Source organism: Dermochelys coriacea, chromosome 2 (assembly GCF_009764565.3).
Source record: "Dermochelys coriacea isolate rDerCor1 chromosome 2, rDerCor1.pri.v4, whole genome shotgun sequence".
Lineage (NCBI taxonomy): Eukaryota > Metazoa > Chordata > Testudines > Dermochelyidae > Dermochelys > Dermochelys coriacea.
Genome location: NC_050069.1, coordinates 156661070 through 156684193, shown reverse-complemented (window position 1 = coordinate 156684193; position 23124 = coordinate 156661070). Strand labels below are relative to the sequence as shown.

General features: G+C 41.8%; 2 protein-coding genes across 3 annotated transcripts; one reads left to right on the top strand and one right to left on the bottom strand.

Moving 5' to 3' along the window:
- Positions 1-5105: 5105 nt before the first annotated feature.
- On the bottom strand, positions 5106-9783 carry ALG2 (ALG2 alpha-1,3/1,6-mannosyltransferase). Of its 2 annotated transcripts, none has more exons than XM_038390985.2 (2): positions 9442-9783; positions 5106-8893 (listed from the first exon to the last, which is right to left on the bottom strand). In XM_038390985.2, exons 1-2 carry the CDS (start codon positions 9781-9783, stop codon positions 7991-7993), a joined length of 1245 nt encoding a protein of 414 aa, XP_038246913.1. In that variant the 3' UTR covers positions 5106-7990. The 2 variants fall into 2 exon arrangements, with proteins under 2 accessions (XP_038246913.1, XP_043364475.1); XM_043508540.1 differs by having other exon boundaries at positions 5106-8867.
- Positions 9784-10142: 359 nt separating this feature from the next.
- On the top strand, positions 10143-19428 carry SEC61B (SEC61 translocon subunit beta). Its single transcript, XM_038390986.2, has 4 exons — positions 10143-10286; positions 10370-10467; positions 10947-11048; positions 19071-19428. The coding sequence occupies exons 1-4, from the start codon at positions 10284-10286 to the stop codon at positions 19156-19158; spliced, it is 291 nt and encodes a 96-aa protein (XP_038246914.1). The 5' UTR covers positions 10143-10283; the 3' UTR covers positions 19159-19428.
- Positions 19429-23124: the final 3696 nt, after the last annotated feature.

The following is a 23124-nucleotide window of genomic DNA, read 5'->3' as shown; positions in this document are numbered from 1 at the left end:
TACATGTGTGCTGGCAAGTGGGTAATGTGACATGTGATCATGTCACCTGAACTGGAATCCATCTTTAACTTGGTGCTTTTCCACTGAGGAGGGGTGAGAACCCAGAGGGACAAAGGATTCCCGCCTTATGCAAAAGATATATAAGTGGGTGGAACAGAACAAAGGGAGAGCCATCATGAGAAATCCCCTAGCTACCACCTGAGCTGGAACAAGGGTTGTACCAGGGGAAAGGATTGTGCCCAGACTAGAAAGGTGTCTGGTCTGTGAAAGAAATTTATTGAAGCATCTAAGGGTGACATTTTATCTGTATTCAGTTTTTATCACTGTACTAGACTTAGAGTTGCATGTTTTATTTTGCTTGGTAATTCACTTTGTTCTGTCTGTTACTACTTAGAACCACTGAAATCCTACTGTCTGTATTTCATAAAATCACTTTTTACTTATTAATTAACCCAGAGTATGTATTAATACCTGAGTGGGGGGCAAACAGCTATGCATATCTTTCTATCAGAGTTATAGAGGGCAAACTATTTATGAGTTTACCCTGTATAAGCGTTATACAGGGTAAAATGGATTTATTTGGGGTTTGGACCCCATTGGGAGTTGGGCATCTGAGTATCAAGGACAGGAACACTTCCTAAATTGCTTTCAATTAAGCCTACAGCTGTTGGGGGACGTGGTTCAGACCTGGGTCTGAGTTTGCAGAGGGCTAGCAGGTCTGGCACAAAGCAGGCAGGGCACTGAAGTCCTAAGCTGACAAGGCAGGAAAGCAGGAGCAGAAGTAGTCTTGGCACATCAGGTGGCAGTCCCAAGGTGGTTTCTGTGATCCAACCCATCACACTGTCCATGGCAAAATTGGCCCTTATTAATATCAATGCCTTCTTTGGGGATTATCTCCTGCCAGACAGAGAACCTCTGTCTTTCTGTGCCTTTACTCATTCTTCCTCTCCATGGTGTATGGTCTTATTGTGTCTCCTTTTTGTCATCTAACAAATGTATTTGGCATATGTAAGAAGTTATTAATTTTTTTAAGCCTTTAAACAAAAGAGAAAATATGAGCACAAAGGATGCATGTTTCTGAACTGTAGTCTTGGGTCCCTGTAAGGACCTGGGAACTAAAACCTGGGAGAGCAGATATTCCCACATTGCCACCAGATGGTGTCTAGTCTGATTTTTGATGAGTCTCCTGATGCTTTGGACTGTCCGCTTCTTGGCCTTTCGTTTTCATTTTTTGACTTCAAAATGAATAAACCCACATTGTTTTGTTACAATGTGACATTCATATACTCGGCTGACACACCCATTTTGTCAACGCAGCAATAACTATGTTTGAGATGTGTGAGATGTATCGAAAAACGTGGCCACAACTAACACAGATTCTGCTTCCTACATGGCTAAATTTGCACAGGAGATTAAACTCAATCGGAAATCGGAGCTGCTACATATTACCTGTGCTGTGCATTTGATTGATGTTGCACTGTCAGCATCTACTGCTACAGAAGAAATGAAAGACATGAATTATTGCATCATTGGATTTGCCCCTTTCTCCTCTGGCCTGCCGCATCCCACCCCTCTGTGCCTAGGGTAAGTGGGTGTGGGGCTGCTGTGGTGGCAGTACAGAGGCTCCCTGCATGTGGGAGTAAGGGGAACACCCTTACATCCACACAAAGGGGATGCACGGCAATGCTGAACTGGGTCCTCTGCATTATATAATGAAAAAAAGGGAGAAAATGAAATAAAAAAGGAGGAAAGCCAACAGGATACGTTCGGCTGATGAATGTGATGTCAGTCGAAAAACAGAGTGAGCAGAGAATTTCCCCATATTAATGATGTCCATGAAAAAGCTCTGACTCATATGGAAGTGGTTAATCATAATAAAATAATAAACACATTACTGATTCACGCTTGGAAGACTACATAATTCCTGTGTGAATTTCAGAGGCTTCATCTTCGATAGGAAAAAAAAGGTGTGTTTTTTAACTCTAACTCAAGGTGAAATCCTAGGGAAGACAATGCAGCTTGTAGTTTGCAGATGAGTTAGCCGATCAAGGTACAGATTGTGAGGCAGACTATCTTTACCTTCATCTGTTAACATATGTAAACTATAAATTGCCTTCTCTTCACTAGGATTTTCTTGAGTGAGTTAACTCAAATTAAACACACACCTTTTTAGCCTAGTGAAGATGGCCTTAGGGACTAGCTAATCTCCAAGTTTTTTTAGTTTGGGGCACTGTGCTGGGCATCAGGAAAGTTTTCTATCTGCTGAGAGGTGGCACTGCACTGGGATTCATGCTTGCACCTCACTGAGAATCCTCCTTTCTCCCCAGAACTGCCCTTCCAGTGTATCATTCTCCTTTCTGACTAGGCATCAATGCCATCTCTAGGCTGGGCACCAACAATGGCTAGGTTGCACACATCATGACAGACAGGGCAGTTAGCAATTGATGCAGCGCTTCAACTGACCCTGTGTAGGAAGACAGGGCTGGCAGCAGGCGAGAAGTGAAGCTCTTTCTCTTTCAGATTTTTCTTGGGGGTTGGAGTAAGCCATTGTCTTTGTTGCAAGGAACAAGACATAGGAAGGAAGGTAGATCTTGTGAGGGAGCAGAGAGAGGGAATCAAGACAAACATTTTTTTTTCCCTCAGGCAGAATGCTGAGGACAAGTTGCTCAGTCAGCCTGTGGAACTTGTTGCCATGGAATGTTGAGGAGACCAAATGTATAACTGGGTTTAAAAAAAGGATTCGATAACTTCATGGACAGGTCCATCAATGGCTAATAGCCAAGATAGTCAGGGATGCAACCTCAAGCTCTTGGTGTTCCTAAACCTCCGACTGCCAGATGCTGAGACTGAACAACTAGGGATGGATCAGTTGAAATTGCCCTGTTCTGTTCATTCCCTTTGAAGCATCTGGCACTGGCCATTGTCAAAGACAGGATACTGGGCTAGATGAACATCATAATGGCCATACTGGATCAGACCAATGATCCAAATAAACTTGTCTTCAGGCTACTGAAGGGTTTAGGGTCTTTTAATAAGATTGGTAGGCAGCATAGTAACAGCTCCTCAGACTTCAGGTAGAGAAGTCTATGGCAGCTGTTGAGGGAGGATACAACCCATGAAAGTTTTTCATGTTAAAAAGCGTATAAACTGTAAGTATTTATGTGATGAAATCTGTTCATTGTATAAAGTATTGTTGCATAAAACTACTGTGGGTACTGATTTTGTTTTTTCAGTGCAAGTGTAGTGAGAAGGACCAGAGCAAAATTCCCCCTTTGAACTCACCTTTACAGGTATGTGACAGCAAGGAGGCGTGGCCTCGAGAGACTAACAAGGATGGATGACCATTCAGCCTACAGTATATTTATGGTCCTGATCCTACAAACACTTGTTGCCCATCACAAGTACTTATTTCCAGGAGTAGTAGTCCTAGCAGCAATCCCTGCACTCGGTAGTATTTGCTGGATTGTTCCTTGTTTGCAAAACATCAAAACTTGAAAAACTCATGGCAAAGAGGAAGTTGGAGGGGATGAGTGAGCTGACTGGGGCCAGATCACCTGGAGCTGGTGGCTTCTCTTCCTGAGACAAATAAGTAAGCTGGTGAATGGTGGTCATGGGTTTGCTGCTCTTATAAAAGAAGGAGGGGGGGGGGGAGGGAGAGGGAGAAGTGGCTTGGACGTTGAGGCATCCAAGAGAGGGAACTGAACTGCAGAGGCCCAGCTGGAAAGCTGCAGCCAGAAAGCCCGAGAAGGCGAAGACATTGTCACCTGGGAGGAGCCCTGAGGCACAGCTCTATCCCAGAGCAGGGACATAGTGCAGGCACACACACACTTGGCCAAGGGGGCAGTCATGAGAGATGAGTGCACCCTGTTACAATAGAACAGACGGAAAACTGCTTGGGGATAAAGGAGGGACATAATGCGTAGGAGAGAATAGAAGACAGCATAGTGGGGAGCAAAAGGATACGATGGGTGGAGAATGCATAAAAAGATACACTTGTCAGTAATAGGAAATAAAAAGCAGAGTGAAACAATATAATAAAAGATCAGGAGACAGAGAAATATACTTTTTAAATGTTTATTAATAGACAGTTGATTGACAATGCTACAGTTATGAAGAGTCCACAGATGTGGTATTCCTTTTAATTGCAGGGATGTGGGATTTCAGGGGCTCAGTGACAGATGTTTTCAAATAGGCTAGTAGATGTCAAGGAAATTTTTCAATCCCTGGATGAAAACACTATGTTAATCTACTTCAATTCCAACAGCTTCCTGAGCTGAATTGGGACAGGACCTCTTTCCATTCTAGATGCTGTAGGCCTTCCCACCTAAAGGAAAGTGTCACATCCTTGGTCTATGCTCCATCCCAGCTGCTGTAGCCATATACTGATTGAAAGCTCAGCATGGACCATTATTGATTTTATAAGTATGCCATAGACTGGGTCTGCTGAGTCAAGTTCCACAATAGTCCTTAAGGATGTGAGAAGTATCACATAGACTGGGTTAGTATGGAGAGAATACAGACCAAGCCATTCTTTCCTTAGGAGAAGTGGGATAATGGAGACTGTTCAGAAAGTGTGTGTGTAGGTACAGTGATTCCTCTAATAGGACTTCAACGAAGTTTTTCCTGCCCAAACTAATGGGAATGAGAAGTTATACCTGCTCACACCCACTGACAAATGTATCGCTCATATAATGCTTTTTACATGAAAAGGCACACAAATTTTAGATGTAGGCTTTGACAACAAGAATGTTCTGAATTGAAGTTTTTTTTCCCCCTCCTCCTTTTGGCTTTCATGCTAAAAATACTAGCTCTTTGCACATTTTTTCATTAGTGGCTTCATTCTTGGTTTTTGAAAAATACTAGCTGTAAAAATTTATTTTTGCTTGAAAACTGACACCCTATGGGGGGAAATATTTACTAATTCCTCAAATACAATTTATTTTTAGGAAATAAGAACACAAGAAAATATTTTTGAAGTTTATAATAAGTTATTTCAAATCGTTTGAGCTAGAAAAGTGTAAACTGAATTTCCTTCAAAATTTCAGGAAAAAAGCCCTTTTCCTTCCAAGAGTCCATCTTAAATTTTTGAAAACATACTTTTTTTGTTAAGGTACAAGGGGGCTTTGTAATTATATTCTCATTACATTAACTGTTCCCTGGTGCCTTTGCAATTGTCACAGAAAGAAAACAGTTTAAACACAATGCAATACATCACCCCAGCATTACTGCAACTGTCAGTGACAATCCGATGCAACATCGCACCACGGTTGGTGCAAAGTCCAGCAAGCAATTTCAACTAAGTATATATACACACCACTGACGAGTTTGCATGACTTGTATTAGTGAGTTCAATAAAATGCTGATCATTTTAAAGTTGAAGCTGCCATCCATGAATGCTATCTAGTAGATATTGGTATACTTAACACTCAATGTTGTTTGTTGTCAAGGCCCTGTAAGATTCATTAGACCTAAATTATGCAGCAGGGGGCTTGGATCTGTGTAGAAATAGGCACCAACCACCCCAAAATCTCTCCTCCTCTTCACCTCTCACCCATCCATAACAACTGCCTCCGAAGGTCTCAGTTCATTGAAAAAGGTGCCTGCTTAGCAGAACATTAGAGACCAGCTTCCCCTTCTTCCTCTTACAAGTCCTTTTCACTTTTTCATTTACTTTAAAGGGATGAATTTTTCCCTTCTAAAAACTTTACATGTTTTAACTTTGTCAGCTTAAAGAGTCAGTGAAAGGAAAAGAGGTGAAGAAGGAAGGCTGAGGCTTAAGGGACAGCAGACTTCTGGCTGCATGGTGGGGGCTTACTAGAACTTCACATATCAGTGGCAGAGTGGGGACTAGAATCCAAGTTGTCTGACTCCCATTCCAGTGCCCTAGCTACTGCAGCATGCAGCCTCCAGTGGATTTTATTTACTTAAAAGGTGAGGAAGGGTAAAACAAAAACTTGTTACAGTAGGATTTAGGCTGCAGTCTTAACAATGGAAAGGTTAAAATCTCTGCATAATTCAAACAGCAATTCAATTCTAAAATTCTGATGACTTCTAGAGACACCTTGGAATAAAGGTTAACTATCCCAAAAGCGTACACACAGTGTGGTACACAGAGAGCCCATACAGAGTAAGTACAGAACCTAAACCTCAGAGAATTATGCAAGTTACATATCCATTTACAAAATTAAGTTCAATTTTATTCCATCACGTACAAATAGTATATTGTAGATCAGTGGTTCTCAAACTTTTCTACTGGTGACCCCTTTCACATAGCAAGGCTTTGAGTGCAACTCTTGTTATAAATTAAACCCGTTTTTATATATTTAAACACTATTATAAATGCTGGAGCCAAAGTGGGGTTTGGGGTGGAGGCTGACAGCTTGTGACCCCCTGAGGGGTTCCGAACCCCAGTTTGAGAACCCTTGTTGTAGATGAAAAACTATACCAGATGAAGTTAAATAAAGTGAATTGGGCCTGCAAAGATCAGTAAAATGAGTTGAGGTATTTATAAAATCTGATATTCCTTATCCTCAAATTAATGAGTTAATATTTGCCCCCCTCAATAGGATTTCAGACCAAAATATAACTAACTTGTATACAGTGCAAAAAATATAAACTTAGAAGCAAATTTCTAGCAAGCCACAAAATGCAGTCCCTTAGAATCTTTTCAAGTGATGTTCTGATATATAGTGGTTCTTATAGTGTACAATGTATCAAAACATATCTAAGACCTGTTTCACAGTGACGTCTCCCTGAACAGAGAAGCTTGCAGAATCTATATCTAAGGCTGTTAGTTAACTTCATGCATTTATTTGCTCTGTGTGATTTTTCTAAAAACCAAAACAGAGGACTGTATACTTTTCTCACTATGACTTCATCCACCATCTTAGTTTTAAAAGACATAACTTTTATGCAGGGATGGACATACTACCGTCTCTTTTAAAAACTCAATTTGACATTTTGATTGTGGGAAATATTCATTCAAATTACCATTTTTGCACAACCCAAGACTATGGGATACATCTTGAAAGGAAATGGAAAAAACGTCAAGGCTTTTTCTACATATCTATCTGGTTATGTGGGGATCAGAAAATCCACAAAGGAAAGCTGTATTAAGACACGCTTCTAATAGATAAAATGAAATGTAGCACTTTAATTCAGTAGATGTAGACATTTAGTATAACAGCTGATATTCAAGAAGATTTCAGTGACTTTTGAGGGGAAAATGGGGTTAAATCCTGACCCCATTTTTTGTCTGAGGGATTTTGACATCCTTGTTTTCATCCTTTTCTCTCTGCCCTCTGCTACTGCTCCAAGAACAACAGCTAGTTACTGGGATCAGAGATGATTAGGTGATACAGTTTAAGGACAGGAGTTCACAGACAAATAGACAGTTTAAGACTGTCCAAGATCACCAGACTACAGGCTGGCATTTAAAAAAAAAAAAAAAAAACAACAACAACAAAAAACCTTGGGACTTTATTGCATATGTATAGCTCACTGTATTTTCAATGACCACATCCACACCAGAATTGGCAGAGCCTTTCAGTAGAAATTCATTCAAGTGGAAAATTATGGTGCATACTATTACAACAGAAGAATTGCACTGTAAAGTTAATTCATAGGAAGTGTAGAGAAGAAAGTTTAAATAAAAAAGTTAATCTTATACAACCTGAAGACTTGCCATAATTTTAACTCTTCCCAGTTTAAACTAGGAAGTCTAATAAATTTATTAAAGTATCTTCCAGTACATGATATGCAGCAAAAATTCAACGTAGTCAGTGGTAAACAAGTCCACCTCAACTAAATCTTGTTATTTTGTGCCAACCGGCATGAAACAGACTATCAAAAGTGTAGTTTAAAGATTAACTCAAATTTTCTAAATATTTCAGCATCCTTGCACTAGCCTAGATGTTAGTTTAATCAACTGTCTCATGTACAAATCAAACATGACAAAGCAGTAAATTACACTACAGAGTGTTAAGTACTGTTATTGTGTTAATCTACATATGTATTGGTACAGCTGTTCTGTAAAAGCGTCTGAAGAAAATTTTTCTGTAACTCTTGCTCTTCCAGCTGCTCCTATTGTATTCTTTAAGGCAGGGTCTCTCACAAATTTTTCCATGGCCTCAGAAAATTGTGTTGGAAGAGGATCACACAAAAATCCAGTAAAATTATTTATAACAGATTCTAAAGGACCACCTGAATTAACTGCTATAACTGGACATCTCATATACATAGCCTCCAAAGGAACTATGCCAAAGTGTTCATTGCTTGGCGTATAAAGCACACACACAGAGTTACTGAAAAGAGAGATTTTTTGTTCATCTGAAAAAGACCTCACAAAAGTGACCTGCTCGCTAACATTAAGCTTGTTCGCAATAGTCTTCAGCTCTTCATAATGTTCCACGTTTTCCAAAACCCTTTCATCATAACCACCAGCCAAAACTAGATGAACTTCATTCCACTCTTGAGCATCGAGCCTTCCACGAAGATCATGTAATGCTTCCAGAGCTAATGCTAGGTTTTTTTTCCTTTCAAATCTATTGATTGAAAGAAACAAATATTTTTTCCCCTGGGGAATTATACTAGCTATATCTGCAGGAACAATCGTTTCAAAGGTACTGACATTCAACGAAGGGTATAGGACGTCCGGTTTAATCTGGTTTAAGGATTTAAATGTATTCTTGAAGACCTTTGCTGTAAAATTGCTGTTGACAACAATGCAATCTGCCATGCCAGTAGTATACTCTTCCAACCAGTCAAGTGGAGCTCTATAGATGCGTTTAAGGAAAGATTCTCTCTTGGTCAGAAGCTGATCAGGAAAGTGACAGTAAAACAAAACCTTCTTCGGAGTTCTGGCCAGTCTGAGAATTGGGATACAAGCAGACACCTAGATAAACCAAGAGGCGGGGGTGAGAATAAGAGAAAGCATTGTTTAGGCAATCCCAGCTTCTACAATAAGATCTATTCCGGAGCTAGACTTGTGGATTCAAAACTAGACTTGTACGTGTGAGGAAAAAGGGGGGCGGATTGTAACGACTCTGCGCTTAGGCTCGCTCGCGGGCTTCCGCAAGGGGGACGTCCGAGGCTGGTCACTCCCGGGAGAGGGGACCCCAAGGGCAGGCGCCTTGCAGTCTCTCCTTCCCTGCGGAACACGGGGCTGTGCGACCTTCAGCCCCACCCGTGCGACCCACGGGCAGAGGCCAGGGCGCTGTGCGGGCAGGCTCCGCGCCTGGGCTGAGGCCCGGGCCGAGCGAGGGGAGGCAGCAGCGCGCCCGCGCCCGCGCCACCGCCACCACCTCCCCTCCCCCCTTCGGTTCCCGGCCGCCAACCGAGCGGCGACCGCGCCGCCCCGCCCCACCACGCCCGCAACTGGCGCGCGGCCCCGGCAGCTCCTCGCGCGGGGCCCAGCACGTGCTGCTGGCCCCGCCCCCGCACCTGGTCGCACACGAACACGTCCATCTCCTCGCCGCTCAGCAGCAGCACGTAGAGCGCCACGTAGGCCATGCGCAGCGCGGCGCAGAGCGCGTGGCCCCGCCCGAAGAGGCTGCGGGGCAGCCAATCCCCCACGCTCCGCACCGCAAGGCCGCGCGTCTCCGAGAAGCAGCGCGCGGGGTCGTAGTGCGCCGTCCAGATCTGCACGCGGCAGCCGCGCGCCCGCAGCGCCAGCGCCCCGTCCACCACCAGCCGCTCGGCGCCGCCCAGGCCCAGGTCCGGGTGCAGGAACAGCACGGACGGGCCTGGGCCCGAGCCCGAGCCCGAGCCCGGCCCCCCTGCCATGCTGGCGCCTACGCCCGCCACCTCGCATCCGCCGGAGAGGAGGCGGAGCCCGCTTCTTTTGAGCGAAGACGTGACTCTGGGACCTGGGCTAGGCCACGTGTCACTGCAGAGAGCGCATGCGCAGCTCCGCCCTCTCGCTGTGCTGCCAGTTAGGGACACATCAGCTTTAGTCCCCCCGTAGGTGTCCTGGTGCTGCCTGGTTCCTTAGCCCGCGCGTCCTCTGGTGTCTCCGTTTCAGGCGGGGTTCGGGCACAGGAAGGGGCCAGGACCTTGGCGGCTGGAGCCCTGAGTTCGGTTCGCTGCTCCGGAAACTGTCTCCTGAGAAGCGGCTGGAGTCAGGCCGTGTCCAAGTCAACCGCGGGGCCCTGGGAGGCCCAGGAGGCGAGCGGTCCTAGGGGCGGGGCAGCAAGACCTGGGATATCGGCAGTGGCCGCAGCGAATTTTGGAGACGGGAGAGTTCTGAGGCCCGCGCGCGCTTCCTGGAACCCAGAGTCGCTGCCATGGTGAGAGCGCGAGACCCCGATCCCCCCTCCGCGCCCTGGCTCGCGCTGGTCCCGTCTCACGCGCTCTCTGTTTCTCTCCGCAGCCCGGCCCGAGCCCCAGCGGTACCAACGTGGGCGCCTCTGGCCGCTCCCCCAGCAAAGCGGTGGCGCCCCGAGCTGCGGGATCCACCGTCCGGCAAAGGTACCTGCTGGGCCGGCGGGGCGGACCCCGGGGTCGGGGCTCGGTGAAGCCTGGCTCCGCCGCCCGGCCTCGGCCCCGGCCCGATGGAGACACCGGTCGCAACAACGCGCGATAGCGCCGCCTCCTGCCCCGTCCGCCCGCCCGCCCGCCCCGGGGGTGACACTTGAGCTGGGGCAACCTCGATGGGCCTCGCTGCCCCTGGTGCCAGCTGGGAGCGGGCGGCTGGGGGAGGGTGTCAGCCAACTTCTCACTATGTCTGTGGCTAACGGCACTGAGCCGAGCCTGGCATCGCCCTGTGGCCCCCACCCAGCGCTGAGCACGGTCACTTCGGGCCAAAGCCTGAGACCAGCACCATGAAGAGGGTGGGTGTGTGTGTGTGTGTGGAGGGGGGGTCCTTACTGACTTCTTGGAAAGGTTGGTGGTTCTCAGCTCATCGCTAATGCAGGTCAGGTCCTGATTCCCTTGTCGTTCCCTCCAAGGAAAAACGCCAGCTGTGGGACTAGGAGCGCAGGCCGCACTACCTCAGCAGGCACTGGCGGCATGTGGAGATTCTACACAGAGGACTCCCCTGGGCTCAAAGTGTAAGTCCCAAAAGCAGCAAGAGGGTGACAGTGTTATTTTAAGTCTATATACAGTAGTCCAGGCTCCCTGAGTCATTTGATCTGGCCTGCACGTTATGCATGAAAATATGGGAAAACCACAATTGCTTAGATTAAAGCGGAAAGAATGCCTTGAGGAGACTTGGTTATAAAAATATAAAAGATCAATTTTGTAGGTAGATGTTTAAGTTAATACAGTACAGTCAAGATGATTACTTGAATTGCTTTTCTCTGAAGTCCCAAACCTGCAGATGTGCACGTGCTTTTCTTGAATACCATGAACAGTCCCACAGAAATCAAGAGAGGTTACTCACAGTAATAAAGCACGTGCATAAGTGGTTGTAGGCTTCGGACCTAAGACTTCATTATCTACAGTTTTTCTGGTTTTTTTTTATGCCAATAAAAGCACCGTTGCAGAAATACCAAAAAACGTTACGCATCAATATGTACCGTTTGTAGTTATACACACAGTCAGAAGCAACTCACTGCTAATCGGGTCCATTGGTCATGGTAACTTCATTAACCATAGGTCTTGAGTTAAACATAATGAAGTGACGAACATTTTAAGACACACTGGTATTACAAGGCTAACCTTTTCAGCCTTGGTTCACACCTTTGTAACAGGTTTGTTTTAGTGCTTCAACCCTGTCTTTCCTTGGTCCCCTGTTGTAGGTATGAAGAAAGCCAGGTGCTCTCAACCAGTCCCTTTGCCCATTACACCATATCTTCAGCACACACCTTCTTAGCTACCTTAAGATGGTAATCTGAGTGGCAGGTGCTGCAGCTGGCTGTAAAAGAAAGCTTTCTGAGCAAGCAGCAAAAGCAATATAAAATGGCCATTCTGATAGAGCTATTAAAATACCATCCCATTCACAAACCATCTTCTATACACTTAGATCTGTAGATTTCTCACTTCTGCAAGTGTTCCTGACGCTCCTGGAGATATCGTCCTCCCTTCCAAAAAAGTGAGAGATCCCACTCTCATCCAGGCTTGGGTGATGGGCAGATACAGTCAAGAAAGAGAGAGAAACAGCCTGTTTCCTTGTCACATGGAAACAGAAGACAGGAATAGCATGTTATTTACCAGAGCTGTTTTTTACCAGGTAAAATCATGGTTTTTAACACTCAGGGAGAAACTAGTTAGTCCCAGTTAAAGCTTTTTAAGAACTGTTTCGTTAATGCACACCACAGTACACTTTTGTTTTAATTACATATTCAAATTGTGTTACATGAGGCAATAGACTCAGATTAATTTAGAATTATTCAGATAAAAATAAAACTGCAGAAGGCATAATATATAATTATAATACTGAATATTGGAATATTGCACAGTTTGGTTTAGTATCTTCTCAAGGAAGTTACACATGTCGGCTCATTTCAGTTTTCATTGTTATGTAACCAAAAGTCAAAAACATTTGATTAGATGAAAATGCAGAGTTTCAGGTTTGAAGCATTAAGCAATCAGAAGCATGCATAGTTGCAGACAACTGGTTGAAGTCCGCTTGGGCATGCAGCGTTCTGTAGCCGGAGACCAACTTTAGTTTTGGCTAGACCAAGCCTATTCTCCAGATTAGAATGGATGAATCCAGCATTTGAAAAGATTCGTTCTATACTTGGTGGATGTTGAAATTGCACCACCAAGTCTATTAAGTCAGATAGAATATCAGTATTCTTCAGATTTTCCCCACCATATTACAGGATAAACTTTCTCCTTGATAGCAGATGAAAATATTGTGTTTTGTGTGTGTGTGGGTTTTTTTTGGATACAGAGCTATTTCTTCTTTAAATGTGAGTGTATATATATGGCAGAAAGTTGAGATTTTTTTTTTTTTGCTGAGTAATCACTGCCTTGCAATTTCTTCTTAAGATGACAATTCCTTTCTTGCATATTTTGGATGAAGGAGGTTGGCCAACATGTGTACACGAATACTTGCCTCATAAAATTTTTGTGTACTTTTGCTTGGTATGGTGCAAGATCTTCATTTATCATTAGGTTCAACCATACTTTGCATGCAACAGCAATTGTTGATGTGTCCCTTTTGAAGTGTGTCAGGTGCCACAACAGCTGGTTTCAATTGACTGATCAAGTTCTTTGTTTCCCGGAAAATCCTTTGATTATCAATTATACTGACCACTATCTTCAAGTTCTTCAAGACCGCTCACAGTCCTGAGTTAATGTATCTGATTTTTAATATAGGTTTCCATACACGTTTGAGTGTTCCATCGTATGTCACCACAGATTTGGGGTTTTACAGATCCTTGGTATTTTTAACCAGGCTCCAGGCTGACGGTGATTACGAAAATACTTTTGTAAATCTACAACGTTTCATCAAAGCACTTGGGATAAGGTCTTGTCCAAGTAGATTTAGCCAATGTGATGCACATTAATATATAACCAAACTGTCGTCGTCTTGTTCCAAATCATTTCTTATACTTTGCATCTTTTTTCCATCTTGCATTAGTGTAACTTTTTTCCATAAAAAGAAAAGGAGTACTTGTGGCACCTTAGAGACTCTCAAATTTATTTGAGCATAAGCTTTTATGAAGTGGGCTGTAGCCTACGAAAGCTTATGCTCAAATTTGTTAGTTTCTGAGGTGCCACAAGTACTCCTTTTCTTTTTGCGGATACAGACTAACACGGCTGCTACTCTGAAACCTGTTTTTTTTTTTCCATGTAATTTGTTACTTCCACTCTCATGCTATCAGTGTCTTAACAGTTCACCTGCTACCTGCTTTTTGATTGGGTGCTTTGTAGCCTGACCATAGGCAGCTGATCATTTTTTTTTAAAAGTTTGATGATCAATAATTAGGGCGCTACCAAATTCACTGACCATTTTGGTCAATTTCATGGTGATAAGATTTTAAAATTTGTGAAATATCAGATTTAAATAGCTGAAATGAAGTTCATGGTGTTGTAATTGGAAAAGGAGTTGTGGGAGGGTCACAAGTTTATGTGGGAGGGTTTGCAGTACTGCTATCCTTACGTCAGTGCTCCTGCTTGGAGCACCTTTGGAGCTGGGCAGCTGGAGAACAGCAGTGGCTGGCTGGAAGCCCAGCTCTGAAGACAGAGCTGCCGCCAGCAGCAGCGCAGAAGGATAGCATGGTATGGTATTGCCTCCCGTATGTCTGTGCTGTCGCTGGCGGCGGCTCTGCCTTCAAACCTGGGCTCCTGGCCAACAGCTGGTCTCCCAGATTAAGAAGTTTTTGTTTCAAACAATAGCATACCTCTTTTGATTGAGGCTCTGTTTTGTTTTGTTTTCCTTATTTTTAAATTAAACAGACCACATTATTGCAAAACTATTATCAAATTGCTAAATATTTTTCAGTAATATTCATTAGTATATTATAATAATTTTTTCCTCAGTTTTCTGGTTTAAGCTTTTATTTATCAGCACTCTGTCCTAAACTAGTTTTTCCCAGGAAATTGCCAACCCTGATAGAAGGGACTATCTGTTCCAATCTCATCAAAATGACCAAAACCCTTATCTAGAAGGAAAAATTCTTCTTTTCTCCATGCATGTTTCTGACCTCCACAGACAATTTTAGTAAATATATGAACTCTGATGTCTGAGCCAGGAATTTTTCAGCATGTGGTGGTGACAGTATTTCCATCTAAGGGAGACTGGTCAAAACAGCCACTACAAAGAAACTCATCGGTGAAACTTTGATGTCTTGCCTTTCTAAGTGTTAGTGGTCCCAACCCAATAACGTAAGCTCTTCTCCAGTATACACAGGTCAGTGCTGTCCCCTTCTCTGCCTCATAGTTATGACCTGCAACATCAGAATTTCATCAACTCTTGCCCAGCATTCTCTGCTAGTCACTAGTTCAGCAGACAAACTTCCAGGCCCTGTTTCTGAGGGGCTTCTCCCTTTCACTCTGGTTGTGAGCGTTACCAAGAAGCAATGGGCTAAAGTTGAAAATGTCTTGGCTATTAAGGGAATGGGGGGGGGAATGTTTTAATGAGAAGGATAGTCAGAGCAAAATAGTTCGCTTGAGACCTGTTGCCCTCCTTCTGTGGCACTCTGAATCTGATCACTGTGAGAATGTCAAGATTATGTAATAGAAATCTTGACCAGAATGGTTTGGTTTTGGTAAAACTAGATTGTGTAGAAAATCAAAGTTGACTTCAAATGTTATTGACTACAGGAAACTCTAGATATGGAGTCACTGCTGTGGTTATTTAACGTTGTTACTCTTATTAAGGGAATTCAGCTGGCTAGTCAGAAAAAAAGGTTGACCTTAATGAGGGTGAGAAGCACATGTGTGTTGGTGGGGAGAATGGTTGATCTCCTAGGTTCCAGCAAGGACCTTCCATGGGATTGGAGGAAGTGTAATGGAAAATGTAATGGTTTGTCAGTACTGAGTAGTTCATTTTGGGGTTTTTTTTGTAATCAGTTCTGTAAACTATAGAAGCAGGCTTTTTGGTCTCTTTGTAGCTAATGTTCCTGTGTGTTACCATCGTGGCATAATGTAATTTATGTAGCAGATGTTTACTAACTTTTCTGAAGTACAATTTTTCTTTACTGAAGTTTAGTACTCCTTAACAGTGATGATAATTAGTAAGGTACCAAGTTCTTCCATGAAGACTAATGCACTTGAGAGTCTTTGGTTTTGCATATGTTTATGAAGAGACAGAGCTTATATAAGATCTGTCACATGCAAATTCATAAAGAGGGAACCCATAACAAAACTGTCTGCTTTAAGGAGGTCCATTTTGCCTGTCACTATATGCTAATGTACTTGCACCAAAGTAAGATTAAAAAAATAAAATGCCGGTATAAAAAAACCTAAGTCTTACACCAAGATGTCAATATGGCAAAGTTCTTTCCCACCAGAAGATTATGAAAATCTTAACTCAAATTTATTGCATGTTTCACATATATTTACACAAAATCCTTTATAAATGACCATGGGTCTGTCTTGTTGCACTCTTTTTGGTTATTGTGTTGTTGAGAGAGTGTTTGTTTTTTTAAACTTGCCCATTTACCAGTAGGAGCAGCTGTTTTCGATCAGTTTTGTAAATCTTCCTGATTGTGAACTTGCATTGAGGCAAAACAAATGGGCTCTTATAAAAACAAACAAGTATTTCATGTGGTATTGATCCTGAGAATATAAGAACAAGTCTAAAATGAAATAAAAAGTTCTGTTGAGGCCATAGACAATTAGAGATCAGCTTTAGGGAAAATAGTCTGTCATCACAAATGTGGAAGAGCCAAGTTGTCCTAACTGAAATATGGTAGATAAATTATAATTGTTCACTAAATAGATCACCTGTTGTATTCTTGGAAAGGATGAGAAATAGGAATGGTCTGAAGATGGTTTGTATTTTAATAAGGGTGAGAGATTTATTGATTCAAGTGGCAAGTCAAATATATTTGGGAGTGGGTGGGGAGTTCCTCTTAGTTTTTGTTTGTTTTTATGATTGTGGAAGATCCTAGAGCTTCATTAATTTTATGTATTCATATTTATACTTTTGGGGTCTGGAAGTAGATTGTGAAGATGGTGGAAATGATGGATTAGCTAAGAGTTGCCTATGGAATTGCACTGTGGAATTGCAAACTAAAATATATTGCATATTTACACTTAGATTGATTGCTAAATACATCTGTGTATCTATATCCTGTTTGATAAAATTCAAGATTCTGCACAAAAAGCCAAATTGGGCTATGCAATTATGATTTAAAATAGTTTGTGAGATGAGGATGTTCAGAAGCCTGTGAATCAGAAAATTGCATGAGGAGTTGAAAAACCTTGAAGACCATAGCATGAAGGAGATCAGTTGCTTCAGTTTCATTTTTTATATTATGTTCAAGTAAGAGCTGCTTGATCATAAAAACTCCATAGCATGAATCATACTTTTGGAAATCTGGTGCTACTTCTAATGAAGAGAGATCAAGTACAGTGTTATGAGTAGGGCTGTCAATTAATCACAGTTAACTCACGCGATTTAACTCAAATTAACTGCGATTAAAAAAAAATTAATTGCGATTAATTCCACTGTTAAACAATAGAATACCAATTGAAATTTAATACATATTTTTGGATGGTTTTTCTACATTTTCAAATATATTGATTTCTATTACAGCACAGAATACAAAGTGTACAATGCTCACTTTATATTTTTATTACAAATATTTGCACTGTAAAAATGATAAAAGAAGTAGTATTTTTCAGTTCACCTCATACAAGTACCGTAGTGCAATCTCTATCGTGAAAGTGTAACTTACAAATGTAGATTGTTGTTGTTTGTTACATAACTGCACTCAAAAACAAAACAATGTAAAACTTTAGAGCCGACAACTCCACTCAGACATCCTTGTTCAGCCAATCGCTAAGACAAACACATTTGTTTACATTTACGGGAGGTACTGCTGACTGCTTCTTATTTACAATGTCACCTGAAAGTGAGAACAGGCATTTGAATGGCACTTTTGTAGCTGGCGTTACAAGGTATTTATGTGCCAGATGTAAAAATTTTATTAAAGCTAATTTTAAAAAAATTATATAATACATAGGTTGGGAAAAGAGTGTCTGTACATCTGGGTATAGTGAATAGATTATACACAAATACAAAGTTTGTTTTTAAATATCATATGATACATAGAGTACATAATCCACAATAACTCAAATTTAGGTGAATAGATTTAACAATACAGTTTAGATATTAGAATCTGAATACTCGGGTACATTATTCATGACAACTTGTACAGAGATTTGGTTGTGGAAAGCAAACTGTCAGTAAGTGGAGATTGAGAATTAGGTGAATTGAAATATTCTCTCATTTTTTACAGTGCAAATATTTGTAATAATAAATAAATATAAAGTGAGCACTGTACACTTTGTATTGTCTTGTAATTGAAATCAATATATTTGAAAATATAGACATCTGAAAATATTTAAATAAATGGTATTGTTTAACAGTGCGATTAATCACATGCATTGCATTAATTCTTTTAATCACTTGACAGCTGTAGTTATGAGATGCACAGTAAGAAAATGGTGTTTTTATTGTAATGGAACACTCATGTTAATTTGCTTGGGATCCCCTTCAGACTAGTCACTGCATAGATCAGCCAGTTTAACATAGTCTAAAATTGAAACTGATTAAGTTTTCCAAACAATAATACCCTAATTATAATTTCTTAAATAGAATTAGTGAGCATGAAAGATTCCAACACAAAGTTCAGATTGGGAGTTTTAGATAAGGATTTATAATGGACAGAGCTTCCACTTGTGATTTTTTTCAGCGTCACTTGCAGTAAATTTAATCAAACTGAAACTAGTGTAACTATAAAAGCCTACTTGAAAATGATTGTATCTATTGCCTCGCTGCATTTTAAATTCTGTTCACTTCTTAAAAACTGGAGAGTTGGCTGTAAACTACTTCCCAAGCTAAAATATTCTAATTTTGAACCTAAGTTTGACTAGTTGCTATGGGACTCTATTGTTTCTTATGCTCTATTTGTGTACAAGTATGCTCAGGTCATTAACTCAGTAGCAGACCCACCAGAATGTGAGGCAGAAACCTGAATTGAAAAATGTGGAGATAAAGTTTACAATCAGAGTATTAAGATCCTGATTTCAACAAGTGATTAGCAGTGAATGACTAGATACTCCCTGTAAAAAGTACAAATGGAAGCATCCATATTCTTTTAGCAATTCAAAACCTGAGGTATCAAAATTAAATCTTAGATTTCCAACTTAATGTGGCAGATACCAATTCTGAGAAAATGGTTCTTCTTTCTGTTAATCTTAAAGGGTTAATTTGTACTACTAAGCTGCATTCCAGTAATGTTTGTATAAAACTTTTGCAATAGATGACAAAATAATCCCTACCACTAATTTGGTGCAGGGTGGGAGAGGAAGGAGCTTTGATATTAAGTCTGTGTATTTACTGAGTAATTTATTTGGCTGGTTCTACCTAACCTTCAGAACAAGATGTCTTTATGTATTGTTGAGATTTAACTGACTTTTTCTTTCCTTCTTTCTTTATTTCTTTCTAGTGGTCCTGTTCCAGTTTTGGTTATGAGTCTCCTCTTTATTGCTTCTGTATTTATGTTGCATATCTGGGGCAAGTACACTCGCTCATAGACTCATCTGCATCCATATGTCTGTCAATTTAAAACTTATATCTTGGACCAAAAGTATGGAGGATTTTGTTTGCTCATGGAGAGAGAATATTTGGAAAGCTTCCTGATTGGCTATTGAGGAGTCCCTTGCCACTTTCATTAGTGTTGAATGAACTGTTAAATTTTTCTGTTTGTGCTGGTTTTAAAGCCTTTCTGTCACAGGTCATTGTGTGTTTGCCTGTAGACTTAAAAATTACAGGTCTTGCAATAAAATTTGTATATGTAAATTGAAGCAATGCATTCTCTATTCCTCTTCCCTCTCCCCCCTCCAACACAGCACTGTCATGAAGTATTATAAAGAACTCTCTGAATAGTTTTGAGTAAACAGTGGTATAACAATAGTTCAAAATGGAATTTTGAATACTGTACAATATAGGTAGAAAATAAAATCTTACATCAGAGAATCGTTTTTGGAACAATTTGTGAGACATGAAAATATTTGAAATAACATATGCTAATGCACTTTGTCATAGAAAAAGTAGTGTGGTATGTGTGCTGGTAGATTGCTCCACCTCTTTGATCTGGCATTCCACAGCAAAGATCGTGTAATCAGCCAGCTTTGGATCACAGAACAGCCTTTTCCCATTCTCTCTTTCTCCCCCACTTCCCTCAATGCATATATAGCTGTGCTACAATTAGAATTGCTCATATTTGCACACTGTAAACTCTTGAGTGAGGACCGGTTCATTTATCTGTTTCCCTCAATATTGGGTAGAATGATTTTTAGCTCACTTGCTCTTTTTTCACTTCCCTAGCCCGGTGCACTTAAAACTATTTGTGCAAGAGAGCCTAAATGCATGCTTTTTGGCTTCTGGGACATGTAGCCCTGAGTAAAAGAGCTGTCTTTGGGTAGTAGGCTACAGCAGCATCATAGACTCATTAATTTTAAGGTCAGAAGGGACCATAATGATCATCTAGTCTGACCTCCTGCACATTGCAGGCCACAGCCTCACCCACCCATCCTTTTTCTCTTTGAAAACTCTTGGTATTGAGGCTGATAACTATTTGAAAGTCATACTACCACAGAGAGGGCAAATATCTCCTTTTTCTCTGACAAGACATCTGGCAACTTAATTACAGATGCATTTCTATTCATTAGGATTGGAGTCCTATTGTATTGGGTGCTGTACAAAAACAGTTACAGTCCCTATGCTGGGGAGTTAGCACTTGTAGCTGTTTACTAAATTCACTTTAAATAAAACAATGTGGTATTACACCACCGTGGGTTTAGCTCTGGTGGCTATGGTTTCAAGCTCAACAGAACAAAAGTCACCTCTGCTACCTGCTTTAGATTTAGAGCCTCCAGGAACACATGAAGACCAAGGGTGTAGTGACCACACATACATTTCCAAGTACAAGGTCTAGTCTGTTTTACAACTTTTATTAAAGTTCTGATTACCCAAGCATCTAGAAATCCACTGAAGACCTATGCACAAGTTACAAATATAGTCATACTCACATCCTTAATGGTATTCAGAGGGTCTGATAGATGCCTTGCCAGTTGGTCATCAGTAGAGGGATGGTTCCTGCTGGAGTTTTCCCTTAGGGAACTCATTTTACCCAATGTGGGAGCCCTCTTTTATCTTATGATACTGACTACACATACACACTGCGCATGTGCGTGAAGGAGTCTACCTCTTTCCTTATTTGCAGTGTCCCCCAAGAATATTGGGATACCCCATTTTTCATAGGCTGTTTATAGTTCCTTTTATTCTCATTCATATTTATGCACCCTGCAGTTAGGGTGCATGTTAGAAAACTGACTACTGGGTATCTTGTAATCAAAAAATCTTGTGGTTCTTTTTTCGTAATATTCCCCCATTGGTACATCTGTTCCTGTAATTTTGTGGCATAGGGTCAGTCTTTGGTCAGTTATATCAAGCATTTCCACTGCACTTTACATACTGCATTCTTGATTCCCCAGTATTTACTTTCCTGAAATACAACATCCTTGTACTAATGCATTTGGTGAACCAATTCCATGTTCATTTGCTCCAACATTAGATATCTGTCCCCAACCGTCAGTTTGTTCTCGCCTCTTTCGGAATGTGTAGTTAATTGGTTCATTTTATCATTCATTCATTTATTTAGTGTGATGTTATGATTAACATGTCATATATAATCTTTGTATGCTAAATAGATGTAAGTTGTAGGAGTATAATTAGGGCCCTACCAAATTCATGGTCCATTTAGTCAGTTTCACCATCATAGGATTTTAAAAATAATAAATTTCATGATTTCAGCTATTAAAATCTGAAATTTCAGGGGTAGTAACTTTAGGGATCCTGACCCAAAAAGGAATGTGAGTGGTGGGGGGAGTTGTGGTACTGCTGCCTTTACTTAAGCACTGCTGTTGGTGGCGGTGCTGCCTTCAGAGCTGGGCAGCTGGAGAACAGCAGCAGTGCAGACGTAAGGGTGGCATGGTATGGTATAGCCACCCTTATGTCTGCGCTGCTGCCTGCAGAAGTGGGCCCTCAGTAAGCAGCCGCCACTCTGCTGCCCAGCTCTAAAGATAGTAGGCAGAAGTAAGGGTGGCATGGTCTGGTATTGCCACCCTTACTTCTGTGCTGCTGCTGACATGGTGCTGCCTTCAGAGCTGGGCCCCTGCCCAACAGCCGCTGCTTTCCGGCCGTCCAGCTCGGAAGGCAGCACAGGAATAAGGGTGGCAATATTGTAACATCTCTAAAATAACCTTGTGACCCCCTCTGCAACTCCTTTATGGGTCAGGACCCTCAATGTGAGAAATGTTGGTCTCCCCTGTGAAATCTGTATAGTATGGGGGAAAACCACACACAAGACAGTTTCACGGGGGGAGACCAGATTTCATGGTCTGTGACGCATTTTTCACAGCTGTGAATTTGGTAGGGCTCTACGTACAAGTTTTATTAGTATTTAGAAGGGATAAGTATGTATTAGATATCTAAGTAAGAAGGATGGAAATGCAAAGCTCACAGGCTAAGGTCTGTAAGATGTCAGCTTAGCTGTACTGGGCCGCTTTCCTTAATGTTTTTATTGCCCACATTTCAGTAGGGTTTTAGAGAGCTCTATCAAGGGGTGCTATATTTTTTCAGTTTTATGTAAATTATTTTCTCTGCTACCTTCAGTTGGAAAGATCAGGTCTCCAGGTAAAAAAGACTAGCAGCCCAGCAAAGAAGGCGTATGTCCTTATTTCAAATTCCCTTTATAGCATCAGACAGCTTGGGATGTGGGGACGAGTTCTATCTATGGAGGAAGAACTTAGGTAAATGAATGTGAGCAGCGTCAAGGGACCTGTAAAGGGCCTGTGTGGTTTCGGGGGAGGAGATAGCAGCTGGTCCACCCCGCTCTTCTTCTACTTGCCCCATGTTACCATGCAACCCAAACCCTGTGTTGCTCACATGGTGCGGTTTCATGGAACAGAGTAATGGCAGGAGCAGAGAAATGCCATGGAGGTAGTGCCCTTGTTTAGGGCTCTACAGTGTTTTGATCACCTCCATCAAAATAGGGAGAGGAAAGGATAGGACTGTTGCCCTATGTGCCAATCTCCGTTTCTCATTAGTCTCCTCGAATTGTTGGTAAAGAGTCTAATTCAAAATCACAGAGGATATGAAATACAGTATCTCATCCTTACATTATTTCCAGTTTCTGGTAACTAAATTATGAGGAACATTGAGTATTTTCTAAAATATTTGGGAATGTGTATTGTTTAGACAGTGGAATATGTTTTAAATCTGGGATTAAACACTTGCATTTATATATTCATCTAAATCAGGGGTGGGGAACCTCTGGTCCGCTGCTTCATTTCATCTGGCCCGCGGCAAGTCTCCACGCCATGGGCCAGAAGCCCTGAGCCTCGGCACCCCTGCAGCACTGGAGCTGCGAGTGCTGGCTTGCCCACTCAGGGGAGAGGGTTGCAAGGCCGTTAAAAGCCTGGTCGGCTCTGTGCAGC